This window comes from Lissotriton helveticus, chromosome 3_1 (genome assembly GCF_964261635.1).
Source record: "Lissotriton helveticus chromosome 3_1, aLisHel1.1, whole genome shotgun sequence".
Lineage (NCBI taxonomy): Eukaryota > Metazoa > Chordata > Amphibia > Caudata > Salamandridae > Lissotriton > Lissotriton helveticus.
The window spans coordinates 2,023,533,141-2,023,546,784 of NC_136061.1; the positions used below are offsets into that span (position 1 = coordinate 2,023,533,141).

Genomic DNA, 13,644 nt, shown 5'->3' on the forward strand with positions numbered 1-13,644 from the left:
CAATGCAAGCGATACCCTCAACATCTGGTATTTGGACTTCAAGGACAAGATTTCCCTGCACCGTGTTGATTGGTCTATCCTTGTGCATATTCTGATTCATCAAGTCGGTGCATGTCATATTTCCTTTACTTACATACCTATGCGACATTGGCCTTGCACAACCCGCGAGTCAATCACACTCGTTCAAGTTGGATAAAGCCAAGTAGCGGTTTTCCAAATTTATCCCCCAGTCACAACTTTGTTGATCATTCCTAACCCTTCTTGCTCCAACTGCTGACCACTTTGTCCTTAAAATAGTTGGCTTTGACACTAACCCTCTTCTGCTATAGAAAAAGTCCAACGTCAGTGGAATTATTTCTGCCCTTCTACGTTGGGGTGGAAAAATGTTAAGCAGAATATCTGACAATACTTCCGGGCCCTTAAGGTTCAGCACCACACAATCCCCAGAGAATTTTTTTGGTTTTGTCCCTATCCACTTTACTCTTCTTGCTGTTAGGAGATCTTCAGACAACTTTTCTCTACCCCATGGGGATATTTGCATGTTGTTACCTAACCACTGCAAGGATTTGTTTAGAAGGGAATCAGAGGACTCAGTCTGGTCTTTTTCAAGTGGTGGGACATTTGCCAGTACTAAAACCAGTGGAGAGGCTTCCACAATTAATTCCACGGGATTTAGTTCTAGGTCGAAATTGGGTGTTAGAGCATCCCCTTGGGTTACCGGTGGCACTGCATCTACTGGATTACCAACAACATGACCAACGTCATTCCTATCACTGGGCAGACTTGTCTGATTAGGGGGGGGTATAGGATGTAAACTCTCAGTCATATTTAACTGTTTCCCGTCTATCTTGTTCATAATTTCATTTGAAAATTCGCCCACATTGTCATTCGTGATTTTCAACAGCGACTCCAACTTATGGACTTTGTCGGACAAATGATCTATTTTAGATATGAGCGGTTTAATTATGCAAGATATCTTGGCTTCTAGCGTGGCCAGGAACTTATCTGACAGCAGCTCTTATTTATTGAGTTACTCCTTTCCTCCCTTATGTCAACAGTGGCATGTTTGTGTTTAATTTTAGGGGGTGTAGCAGGTTTTTTACTGTTAGACCGTAGCCCTAACCTTTTTGGTGGAATTTTAGTAGGTCTTTTCACCACTCTAGGGGCCGGAACTAGCGTTGGCGAGGAAATGCTCTCTTCAACCACCTCTAAGTCAACACATGACTTACATAGCTCCTCCCCCGTTAGTAGATCCACATTTGTATCATGGTGCAAAACATTGGCAGACGAGTTCAGTACTGAACAATCATTACTTACAACATTTTCAATAACAGTAACATTTTCAGCTTCTAAATCCAAGTCAATTAAATCTTGGCTTCCACTTTGGGAGCAAAATGAAGACTCACTCAGCCCCAAAGACGACCTACGTTCGCTAATGATTTTTGACACCCTGTGTACTAAATAATTATCCATTGTATTAGCAGGTGTATTGGGTGTTTTTGTTTAGACATAATTCAGCTCAATTAATGCAATACGAGCAGCAAACAAATGCAAATGAATCGGTGGCCAAGAGAGTAAACGCAGGACTCACAGTACAGGAGATGTTACTAACCGGGTCCAGTCCAGTCGTGGCCAGTAGACTGTCCGCCCTTTGTCCGGGCTTAGTCCGGCGTCCCGCTCGCGTCCCGCGACGCGGAGGGCGCCGGGAATTTGAAGCGCCTCCGGGCGCGGTGACCCCCGTGATCTTTTCCGGGTCGGGTCGCTAAGCAGTGTGGGTATCGTAGTTCCCCTCCGCTGGGCGGCCGCGAGGGAAACTCAAGCGGCGGCGGGAGGGAAACGAGCAGAGTCCGGTGGCAGCCTCACACAGCCCCAGGTAGGTTCAGGCAGAATTGGCAGACTGGCAGGCTATGACAGACACCCCGCTCCACCGAGGGCGCCGGGAATTTGAAGCGCCTCCGGGCGCGGTGACCCCCGTGATCTTTTCCGGGTCGGGTCGCTAAGCAGTGTGGGTATCGTAGTTCCCCTCCGCTGGGCGGCCGCGAGGGAAACTCAAGCGGCGGCGGGAGGGAAACGAGCAGAGTCCGGTGGCAGCCTCACACAGCCCCAGGTAGGTTCAGGCAGAATTGGCAGACTGGCAGGCTATGACAGACACCCCGCTCCACCGAGGGCGCCGGGAATTTGAAGCGCCTCCGGGCGCGGTGACCCCCGTGATCTTTTCCGGGTCGGGTCGCTAAGCAGTGTGGGTATCGTAGTTCCCCTCCGCTGGGCGGCCGCGAGGGAAACTCAAGCGGCGGCGGGAGGGAAACGAGCAGAGTCCGGTGGCAGCCTCACACAGCCCCAGGTAGGTTCAGGCAGAATTGGCAGACTGGCAGGCTATGACAGACACCCCGCTCCACGGAGGGCGCCGGGAATTTGAAGCGCCTCCGGGCGCGGTGACCCCCGTGATCTTTTCCGGGTCGGGTCGCTAAGCAGTGTGGGTATCGTAGTTCCCCTCCGCTGGGCGGCCGCGAGGGAAACTCAAGCGGCGGCGGGAGGGAAACGAGCAGAGTCCGGTGGCAGCCTCACACAGCCCCAGGTAGGTTCAGGCAGAATTGGCAGACTGGCAGGCTATGACAAGGGTCAGAATAGCTTTACATCTTTCTCTACCTTTTGGTGAACTTCAAGGGCTGCGTTCTATTTGGCTCTGTCTGTTTATTCTCTGTGCCCTAGTTATCATCCACAGTATTGTCTTCCTGTATTTTGCCTGTCGCCTCTTATCAGTTGACACACAAATATCCTCTTTCCACCCTCCTCTCCTTCTATCACACATCTTAAACAGCAAGTGATGAACTGCACGGCTGTTTGGAACTGTGAGACTTGGCACTACTAGGCTGTGCCCCAACATAAGTCAGATTCTTTCCTGTAGATCTTGATAATTGTTTGTAACATTCCTTCTGCCATATCAGTTGCTTGTCCACGAGTAACAACGCCCTCCTGCTCAGTCAGAAAGATTTGTTTCTAATTTTACATTTAAATGCAATTAGAATGACTTCCTAAAGATCATTCTTCCCTTAACATTACACTTTTTTAAAGCCCTTTTACTTGGTTTCTGAGCGAGCTCTACTACAGCCTCCCACATTACTCCATCTTATTCCTAGAAATATGTTCTCAACTTTGCCATAGATCCTTAAGCAATTTTGCAGGCACCCATTGTTTTTCTCATTAGACACCAGACTGCCTGGTTCTCAAAGCACTGTATTACAGATTCCTAATCCTAGTTTTTAAATTGCTTTAAGGGCTCACTTCTCCTCACCAAACTAGTTTCGCCTATTCCCTGGTCTGCCACCTTCAATTCTCCAAATATTTTAGTCCACTCCAGACTTTCTTTTTGCCTTCCCATTATCCCTATAATGTAATGCTTCCCTCCTTAACATGAGGACCGCCATTGTCTGCAACCTCTCAAATAAACCATCAAGAATAGGATCCTTCCTTGTGAAAGTCTGCAAGAAGATCACATTTAGATGGACAGATGACGCTACATCAAACCCTCCATAATACATGCAATTGACAGATACAATTTGCCAACAATACTATATATTGCTTATGCTTATTCCCTAGCCATGTTTATCCTTCACCCCATAGTGTGTTTACTTATCTACCGTGTTCCATTTACCTTTGCACTATTTGTAGGCAAATTCTCAATAAGTACAAAAGGGTTAGAAGGTGAGTGCAGAAGAGCAAATAGGGATAATACGTGGAAGAACATAAACTTCCAGTATGTCATTTTCAGGATTCTTTCACTGTACTTTCGTTATTTGACTGAGCCTGTTGGTTAGTTTTGTCATTAATATACCATTTGTAAGCATAACCACTTTGATCACAAGGTTTATAAAGATGGTTTTGCTGAATTTTTCTTTTTAGTGTTTGGCACTTGTGCCATTCTGGTTGTACAAATTGTATTTTATATTTACTTTAAGGAGCTTTGGTTAAGCTTCATTCAGCCATAAGTTTCTTTTGCTCTATAACCCTTCCCCATTGGCTTGGGATGTTGTCCTTCACATCTTGGTCAGCCCATAGGAATATGCTATTATCACAATTTTTCTACTGGCCAGTTATCGTGTCCCCTCTGTCTTAACTGGAATGCATGTGGGACAATTTTGCAGTTAAAATCATTCAATGTTCATTTGGCCTGGTATTACACAAGAGTGAGCAGGGACAAAAACAAAAATATTTTTAACATGCCTTTTCTGAACTTTAGTGTAATAAGCTTGGTTGTCTGCACACTGTGTATGTATATATATATATATATATATATATATATATATATATATATATATATATATATATATATATATATATATATATATATATATATATATGTTGACTTTGCCAATTATTGCTGGTATAATATATAACCTATCTCTTGATTTAAATATGAATACGACTTAAAAACTGAATGAAGGCTAACATGAAGCTGATGTATAGTTTACATCATTAAATGTTTTACAGCTCGTAATTAAAACTCTTTGTAAAATAGGAATAACAGAATTCAGATCAAGTAAATAAATTTTTGAGTCACTAACCGTTTTCCCCTCTCCTGTGCTTTGCAATCTATATATCTTTGCCACCATCAGCCTTTTCTGTCTTGCAGGATGTTGGCCAACCACAACTTGTATTGTTGAAGAAAGGGAATTGAGTTAAATTGTTAGATGAAATACCTCTGTATAGGTTTTGTTCCTATAGTATGTTTATTTTTCCTAGAATCATTTCAACTTTTATCCTGATCATTGCACAGGGAATCAGCTGCCTTATTTGTTTTTCATGCCAGGTAATCGCCATCATTTTCTGTTCTTGTATCAAAGATGCCTCAATATATTGGATTTCTTTTTCAACTGTATCTTTACAAGAATAAGAACATATTGCTGTGTGGCTTCAATATTGTGAATTAACTTAAATGATTTGGAGAGCATAAACCCAGTTGAACTCCTGATGCGCAAGACACAGCCCACATGTCCATGTTCCACGCATTTGGCAGTCGCCACCAGAAAAACGGTGTGTTATATTTCATGGCATTTGTGAGGTCATTCTTGGTGTATGGTGAGTGGGAAAGAGGTGGCCCATGGCAGAGTGCTCACCCGGTCATACGTGAGCTAGATTTATTGAAGCACCTGGGATACACCTAGGTCTTATTCTGGCACTGGCAACTTGCTAGTAATCATTACCATAAGGTGGACTCTCATGATATAACGCTTGCCATGGCATACTGGAGATCATTCTTGACACTTGGGGAGTGGGTGGCCGAGGCATCCATATGAAACTGTGAAGAAAATACGATCAACTCCTCATTGTGTGTGTCAGGCTTACCTGACACACACAATGAGTGTACTGTAGGGTAGTATTTCAAGAGGCCCCTTTCAGAACCTAAGGCTTTTTAGCTAATCTATATTAAATTGTGCTTTAAAATGTGCTTTAAAATGCTCTATTTGACCATGTTATTCAAAACCATTTCTGGGTGGGGCAGAGTACTATCCCTGAACCCTCCTAAAAATAGTTTAATGTGCTTGCTTCACTCCGTTGCAGAAATCTGAAAGTGAAGGAACACAGTCCCAGTCCCAAAGACCACCAGTAACCACTTAGTGTAATATTTCTGTGCAAATGGAAGGTAACCTCTAATGAACGCTACATGACTGAGCTGTTGTTAAAGTATTACCCGATATTCGTGACAATGGTGCCGCTTTAGAACATAGAAGTTCATGTCCTTCTTAATCATTGTATCATCTGTATCTTTCTTTCTTGGCAGGTAAACCAATCTGGCACTGCTATCACTTAAGGAAACGTGGGCGGCCAGACACCATGAGTCGTTTTCGAGCCTCAAGAAAGAAGGTGGATAGACTTCATCATCCCTGTGGCACCCAAGCAAAATAAATATATCTTCATACACTGTTATTTTAATGAAAAGAATCCAAGCAGCCATCAGGTCTTCAACTACTAAGACTGTGCCCAGGTGACCTCCGTGAAGACCCTACTTACTATAGCTCAGATGTCTTGCCTTCTATGAACTCTGTGTTTTTAAGAGATTGCAATACAGCACACAAACATACATTCATAGGCATCTATACGCATATATTACATTTATATAATCTATGTGTATACTCGCATATGTGTATCTACTATATTTACCACTACAAGAGAGCTTGGAAGGGCTGGTGTTCAACTGAAAAATATTCTGTCGCCACAAAGAGCATGAAATAAAGATGTCCTTTGTCTTTTGTACCAACTGGGCGGTGATAACACTAATTAACAGGAAGGTTCTGCAAAAGAATTAACATTCAACAGATCTGCTGTATTCTTCCTGACTATAGCATAAACAACTGCTAACCTATTTTAATAAATGCAAAACTCAAGATTGTAATGCTGCGTTTCAGAGAGCTACAGTGAATTGTTTTTCAGATAAAATGATTTTGATGTTATTTATTTAACTTCCCCTGAATGTTTGCCTATTATTTCCCTTACTGCTGACTTTAGCAGTTATGTTTTCTATTGAAGCTTAGAACTGTTTTCTGTTTAGAAAACAGTTTTTTTAAACAAAAACCCTAGTAGATGAAAAACCATTATAAAAAATTGTGGAATTTGATGGAAGCATATATAACAAAAGTCTGCATCAATATGTATTTATTATAACCTGTTGTCTTAATAAAGGAGCACAATTTATAGGAAGTATGGACAACTGAGTGACTTGGGAACCACATCTTTATAGTAATTACTTTCGACTTTAATGGTCAAATCTTTCACCAGCATTGCTTATAAGAAAGAAAATAACACTCCAAAGAAATATAGGGAATGTTGCACTAGAGACTGAACCCACACTGCCACATAACAGCAGTTTACCACACACAAAATCAGGATCTGAATCGAAGGGCGCTAGGTAACGTCAAGGCGACTTCCCATAGGGCAGTTATTGGGTTTTGACCCGAACATGTCGTGCTCTTTAAAGTTGTTTTTTCGTAATTAATTTTGTGTTTTGTGCAGTTGAGATAGTTTGTGATGCCAATACTATTTTATTATTCTTACGTTTTTTTGCTTTTTAATTTTGATTTCCCATGTACTTCAGTTCATCAGGTCTACGTTTTTTATTTAATAAATAGAACTACCTTGTTACAACTAGAGTCAAAATGCTGCAAAGCAGTACTGCATCTGCTCTTGATCTGGATTTCACGAGTTCCATAATTTTAGTCATGTTCACTCTCCATGTGGTTTTTGGCTATTCTTTTTATTTTGATTCACCCAGTGCACAAAGATAACCAAAAGCAATACAGGTTTAATTTGTTGATCTCTCCTGACCATAGTGTATCCACATTATTGAACTGGTGGGTATGTTTCATAAAGAGGTTTAACCATCTACAGTAGTTTTTTGTTATGACCTTTACATTTATAAGCTATTGTATTCTGATTTTGGGTATTTGATGTGGTGCACATCTACCTCATTACATGCTAGATTTTTATTGCAGCAGATGATGTACAAACAGTGGTTTATTTGTGGGGTCTAATTGCAACCAGACTGTGATGGAGAAAGTGGCAAGACCGTAGAATTGGGAGAGAACAAGACTGTGCATGGTTTTCCACCGACTCACAGTTTGAGTCAGAAGAACATGAAGTAGTATGCACAGTCTCACAAGATTGGCTATGATCATGTACATCTTAAACTTGCAAGGAAAACATCATAAACACTAAACTGTATGTTCTCCTTCAACCAGCTCATAAAAGTACTCTGATCATTAACAGAGAAATGAGCCATGTGTCAAAACCTGGAACTGCAAATCGCGCTGCCCCATGAATCCTTTCACCTATCAGTTACCAGTGTTTGCACACATTCAACAGTGCCAAGTTCCTGTTCAGCGTAGTTGGGCAGGTTTCGGTGAAAGTTAGTCCAGAATCAACTGATGTAAATGCCTACCTTCGTAGAGGTGCACATGGAGCTGATAAACGCCAACATGTGGAGCAGATAATCCCTCTAGATCTACACATGAAGCTGCCAAACTCCATAGATGTACACGTGGAGCTGTGCACTATTTTGATATTTGCATTTGCAAGTTTCCATGATATGTATCCATCTCAGTACATTCAGACTCCTCAATATGTGGCAAAGCTTTGGCCATCCCCATGGGTCTCCATCCTAATTACATGTGTTATGAACTTTTAAAATAACTTTTAAAACAAGTGGAACCCCGCTTAACCCATGAAGACTACTTGGCTTTTGTATTTGTTGAAATATTGGTCTTTTAAGAGCATGTAAAAATCTGAATTCTTTTCATATTTTGAAACTACATTTCAAATAAAATATTTTTTTAATTCTTTTTTTTGGCAGTTTGGGGCTGTAGGAGAGATTTTCATTCGAATCTGCTCTACTGTTTGCACCTGTCTTTTACCCTGTGCAACTATCTCAGCACTGTGGGATGCCCATGAGACTTTGTGCCGAGATTGTATACTGTGGTAAACATGTCACACCTACTCAATCCCTTCCCGTGCTAGAGAACTGCTGACCACGTGAAAGTCTTGTGGCCTGGTCATGTTGTCACTATAGGCTCCAGTAGGCAGGAAGCCCACATTTATCTTGAATGACAGAGTTGAGTGTTGTATAGAAATGATCACATCTTAGATCAGTCATTTCCTAATGTGTTAATGAAAATGGTAAGAACTGCCAGATTGTTTAGTTGCCAATTATCCCCTTCAAATGTTGCCCTCACCATTGTTTATCTATCATGACTGCAGGTTCTGTTTGTCAAAATGTTGTTGAAAAGTTATCAAATAATTAAAGAATAGTTGGTGTTGAACTCAACACCACCATGTTACTGTCATTCTCGTCTTTGATGTGTGACTTGGTAGCCATCATGAGAATCATATGGCAGAGATCTGACTTGTTTAATTTACTACTTAATTTCCAAGACCAACATATATGGTTGGTCAAGTTTGTGAGTAATCCTAATGCCATGCTTAAGTGCTCTGATGACTAAAGCATGCAAGGAAGTTAGATGGAAGAGTAGTTGTAAAAGGTGCATTGCATCAGCTTAAGTCCGTTTTGCTGTAGTCTTATTTTTTTGGGTGGGTTTCACTTTTTGTGTTTTTTTTTATGTTTGAGTGTGCATTTTTCACGTGCATTTTATGTGGTTTACATAGCTGACTCATTCCGCTTCAAAAAAATCTTAATGTTAGAATATTTAAGACTTCATTCAATTACCATTTCTCTCTTAAATAATTCTGTAAATTTACAAATATATGTTTGGATGTTTTCCACACAAAAGGGGAAAGAAACTGGAAACACAGTTAGGATACCCAATTGAACTTTTGTAGATTGGCTTATTTATACGGATCAGAGGCATGCCTTAAACCTTATTCGAACTTATGTGTTCAATTTCTCTTGTTGAACTTCTTCTGCCATGGAAACTGAAATCTCATGACTAACCTGGAAACAAATGAAACTTTTCCATTTTAAATTCCTTTTCACAGTATGACCTCAAACTTAAAAATGTGTATCCCCGAGGCTTTTGCATTGGCAGTAAAATCCATGTTTAAGTTTCGATTTCTTGCAGCTTTAGACTATGACATGATTTCTTTCATATTGTTAAAAGCATTTATGCTGAGCAATCTCTTGAAAGGGACGATAATCTTGTTTCCAGGAAATTTGCATTAGGATGAAGGTTCAGCAGGTCACTATGACATTTACACTTTTTGCAAAGTGCATGTGCGTTAATGTGACCAACAAAGCAACAAAGACATAATTCTAATCCCCTTGGGAGAGGATGCAAAGCAAGGGCAACAGATAGCATGTTTAAATGTGCAACTTAGAGAATTCTGGCTGTAAAGGTATTGATTTATTGAAGATGTATCCTGTCTTTGAAGGATATTTATCTTGTTTTTGTTTCAGTAAATGCAGCAATGTTTTCAAGTTTGAATTTCAAGGAAGACCTGATCTCTGAGTAATTTCACGGATCTATCTCATTGGCCCCTTTTAAATAATGTATGCACTTTGCAAAACATTGTATGGACCACACTGATTTTCCCTTTCTAAATTTAGTAAGATTGGGTGAGTATAAGGAGGTAAATATGAAGTCCTGTTCAAATAAGATCCTTTTTATGCATGGTTCTCAGAGAGCCATTAGCGTGAATGACTGGATTTTAAATACAGTGATTCACTCATATGAAGTAGCAACCATGGGTAACTGAACTTGTTTAATACTGTTGCTACGTTATAAAGAAATTCCAGGCTTCTCTGGCAGGGCTGTCTGAGAGCCTAGCACTTGAAAGCAGGGAAGGAAAGGGAAGGCACAGGAAGTGGCAGGGGTGGGTGGCAGGAGGCCGTGTATTATTATTATTTGTTTAAAATTTGGGACAGTAGGAGAGGATATGGTTTTCCCCTCGGCCTCTGAGTAGTTCTTGAATGCAGGGTAAGAGGATTTTGGGGGGCACAGACAACATAACATTTTATTAAACTTATTACGGGGATGTTTTTCTCGGAGGGGCTATGAGTGATTTCATAGAAAAATGTAGCTTAACTCTCATCTACTTGATGCCACTCAGAGCACTTCAGTGAAAAACACCTCTTAATTCACTGCTACTCATCTATAATTCTATATAAAATATACTTGCAGTTCATTGAAAATACTTACATTGAGGGATGTTAAAGACAGGAAGTAGCAAATGTGAAGTTGATCTGGCAAGTTGCCATAGCATCTTACCTTTCAGTACAATGCACCCATGTATAACGAACAGTTCACTTTAAGAGAAGAGTTACCTTATTTTTCGTGATCTGTCTGCCTGGTTTTCTGAAGACAAATGTAACTTATCGCATACACTGTTGAACTATAAATTACCCCTGTCTGCGCTACAGATAACATTATCCTAACCAAACACATAATGACTGTTAGAAGGAATAGGTGTAAGTTGATGCTAGTGTTTGAAGCAAACATTCATACAACAGTTTACCTAGAAGTATGTGTGAATGTTTTACTTGTGTGAACACATTTTCAATATTTTTAATTCTTCTTCTTCTACTTATCAATATATTTCCTTAAAATATTCTATCATCTACTCCTACCACACTCCAAAAACATACAAAATGTGTTTTTTAAGGATGTAGCTCTGAATCTTTCATGTGCCATGTAAGTGTGCTGAAATGTGTAGGAAGTGGTTTAACAAATAATTGTGATTATCTTCTAAGTTACACCTGAGTGGGTTTCCGCCATATTTTTCCGATTTGCCTGACTACTCCACTGACATACTCCTGGGAACAAATGCAAGTGTTACTTACAATACATTTTAAAAGTATTTAAGTTATGCACTGTCGGGAAGTTATGAACATGTAGTTCTCTAACTCACGGTAGTACTAACACTTTATAACTATAGTGTAAGGTACGCAACATTATGTTACACCTGCTAGTGAAAAACTGTCTTAAGGCATAGATCCACGTATTATTCAGGTTTCTATGACTTTTCTTATATTTCCCTGCAGATATTTTTTAATTGAATATTATGAGCTGTCTGTACACAATTCAGTCCTATGGAAGTCTCCCAAATGCGTGGGGATGTTATTATAAAACCGTACATCATCATTTTTGTAAAGCACATTTATTGCCTTTGAGCATCATTTTTGTAAAGCACATTTATTGCCTTTGAGCAGGCATCTTGGTGCTGTGGCAGGCTAGAAACAGTGAAGCAGAGAGGCACAAAGCAGATGATGTCTGGAATTATGTGCAATGGCTGACGGAGATGACAGTAGTAATCTCATAGGCGTATTTTGCATTTTATTTACTTTAGCGTCTCCTCACAATATATGGTTACAAATATGAAAGATTGTTTCTGGAGACTACTGTTAATCTTGCAAAACAGTATAGCTATTGCTGAGAAATGGGTTTTGTTTGCATGTTCTCTTTTACAGCATTGCTCAGCGAACACATAGATATTACCATAATGTCAAGAACACATTGCCTCCTACCTTTACTATCCTCTCTGTGTTTACACGGCTTATGTATGCCTGTTGGTGCTCTCACATGATGTGAAATTTGCCAGAAGGAATGATTGAGTGAACTCATGCAAAGAAACTGAAGGAAAACCAGAAATAAATGTGCGAACGCAGCCTACATTCAATGTGTTTGCTTTTTCATACTTAGAGCAAAGTTATTGCATATCAAATGTTAATGTTTTCTTTTGAATCCAAAGAAGTTTATATTGTTTTTACATTTTCATGCTGATGTTCAGGTCCTAGTTGGTAAAGCAGTTAGATTTGAGTACCTGCATAAAATATATCTCGATAGAATTAATATAAATCTATATATATATAAATAAATATATTTTTACTAAGATTCTGAAGATAGATTTACAAATATTTGCAAAGTCTTTATAAAGCCAATCTCGTTTCTTTATGAAGCTGCAGTGATTAACCACTAATGTCATGTAAAATATTATATTTTCAAGAAAACCTATGCTGCCAATTAAACTGCAAAAATGTGATTGTATTGTAATTCTCAATATTTGCTGCTATTTGCATTGCTTTTTTAATATGCTTAATAGAAAATCTTTATTTTACATGTATCAGGGTTCTGAAATAAGATAAAGTAAATAGAAGACATTTTTGCGTTAGAATTTTGGTGGTGGCAGGTATTTGTTATGTTACACATTAATTATGCTAAATACCCCAGGGCAGGCTTGTTTCACTTTCTGGTTGACCCTGTATGTTATGAAAAGCACCAGACATGTCGGTTGTTGCATTTTCATTTCCTCTGCCTTCCTCTATGTGGGTTGTTCTCCTAAGTTGCATCACTGAGGGTGCATTCTTTTTTCTTTTTATTCTAATCTAAAGGATACTGGAACGTTTGATGAAAATTTGTCTTTACTCTTAATTTATATCTACACAAATTGTAAATATATACATAGATTATATTCATTTTGAACACAAGAAGTATAATTTCTAAGAAGAAGGCGAATACTGGAACTGAAATGTGTTTTGATTTTTAAGTGCCATCAGATAATATGTACTGACAATTTCTATTTTCACATGAATAGAGTTGTTTTGTGAATTTATACAGCATTTGTATTTGTTAAAACATTGTATTACTTCATTACCTTATATTGTCATCCTGGGATTTTGTATTAATTTGATCTATGTGTTGTACAAATAACAGTGTAATATTGGTAAAATAAAGTTCTTGCTTGACAGAAGCCTTGAATGATATCGATTCAAGGCTCAAAAGATCTATTAAAGTGAACCTGTTACAATTTAAACAGTCTCATTAATCAATCTTTGTCAAATGATTACATTTTGAAAAAAAGGCTTTTTCTAAATTTCCATCTGACTTTAAAATTAGTATGTATGTGGTATGTGTCTAGCACATAACTAGCCAAAATCAGAGTACAGAGGTCAAGACCAGGATGCAGTCAAAACGTGATTTGAGAGGTTGCTGGCTTGTGGACTGTTACTGCATCAAGATGAAGTGTGTTTAAAGGAGTCTTTTTCACCTCTTTTCTGAACTGGAGACAGACTGGGGGAGGTACAGGGTGAGGAGGAGGAGTCCTAATGCATATGGGGAATGTAAAATGCTAGCTCCTCAGTTGGTGTGTATGCCAATTCATTCACAACACAGATGTGCTACCTTGTAGTAGTTAAGTAAGTTT

At 39.3% G+C, this 13,644-nt stretch overlaps 1 protein-coding gene across 2 annotated transcripts in view; it reads left to right on the forward strand.

Annotated features, from left to right (window-relative positions):
• Positions 1 to 13,254, forward strand: part of FAM174B (family with sequence similarity 174 member B) — a 229,041-nt gene extending 215,787 nt beyond the window's left edge. For both annotated transcript variants that reach the window (XM_078683154.1, XM_078683155.1), the window contains exon 3: positions 5,780 to 13,254. In XM_078683154.1, coding sequence (XP_078539280.1) covers positions 5,780 to 5,783 — 4 coding nt within the window. In that variant the 3' untranslated portion in view covers positions 5,784 to 13,254. The remainder of the gene's footprint in view (positions 1 to 5,779) is intronic.
• The last annotated feature ends 390 nt before the right edge of the window (positions 13,255 to 13,644 follow it).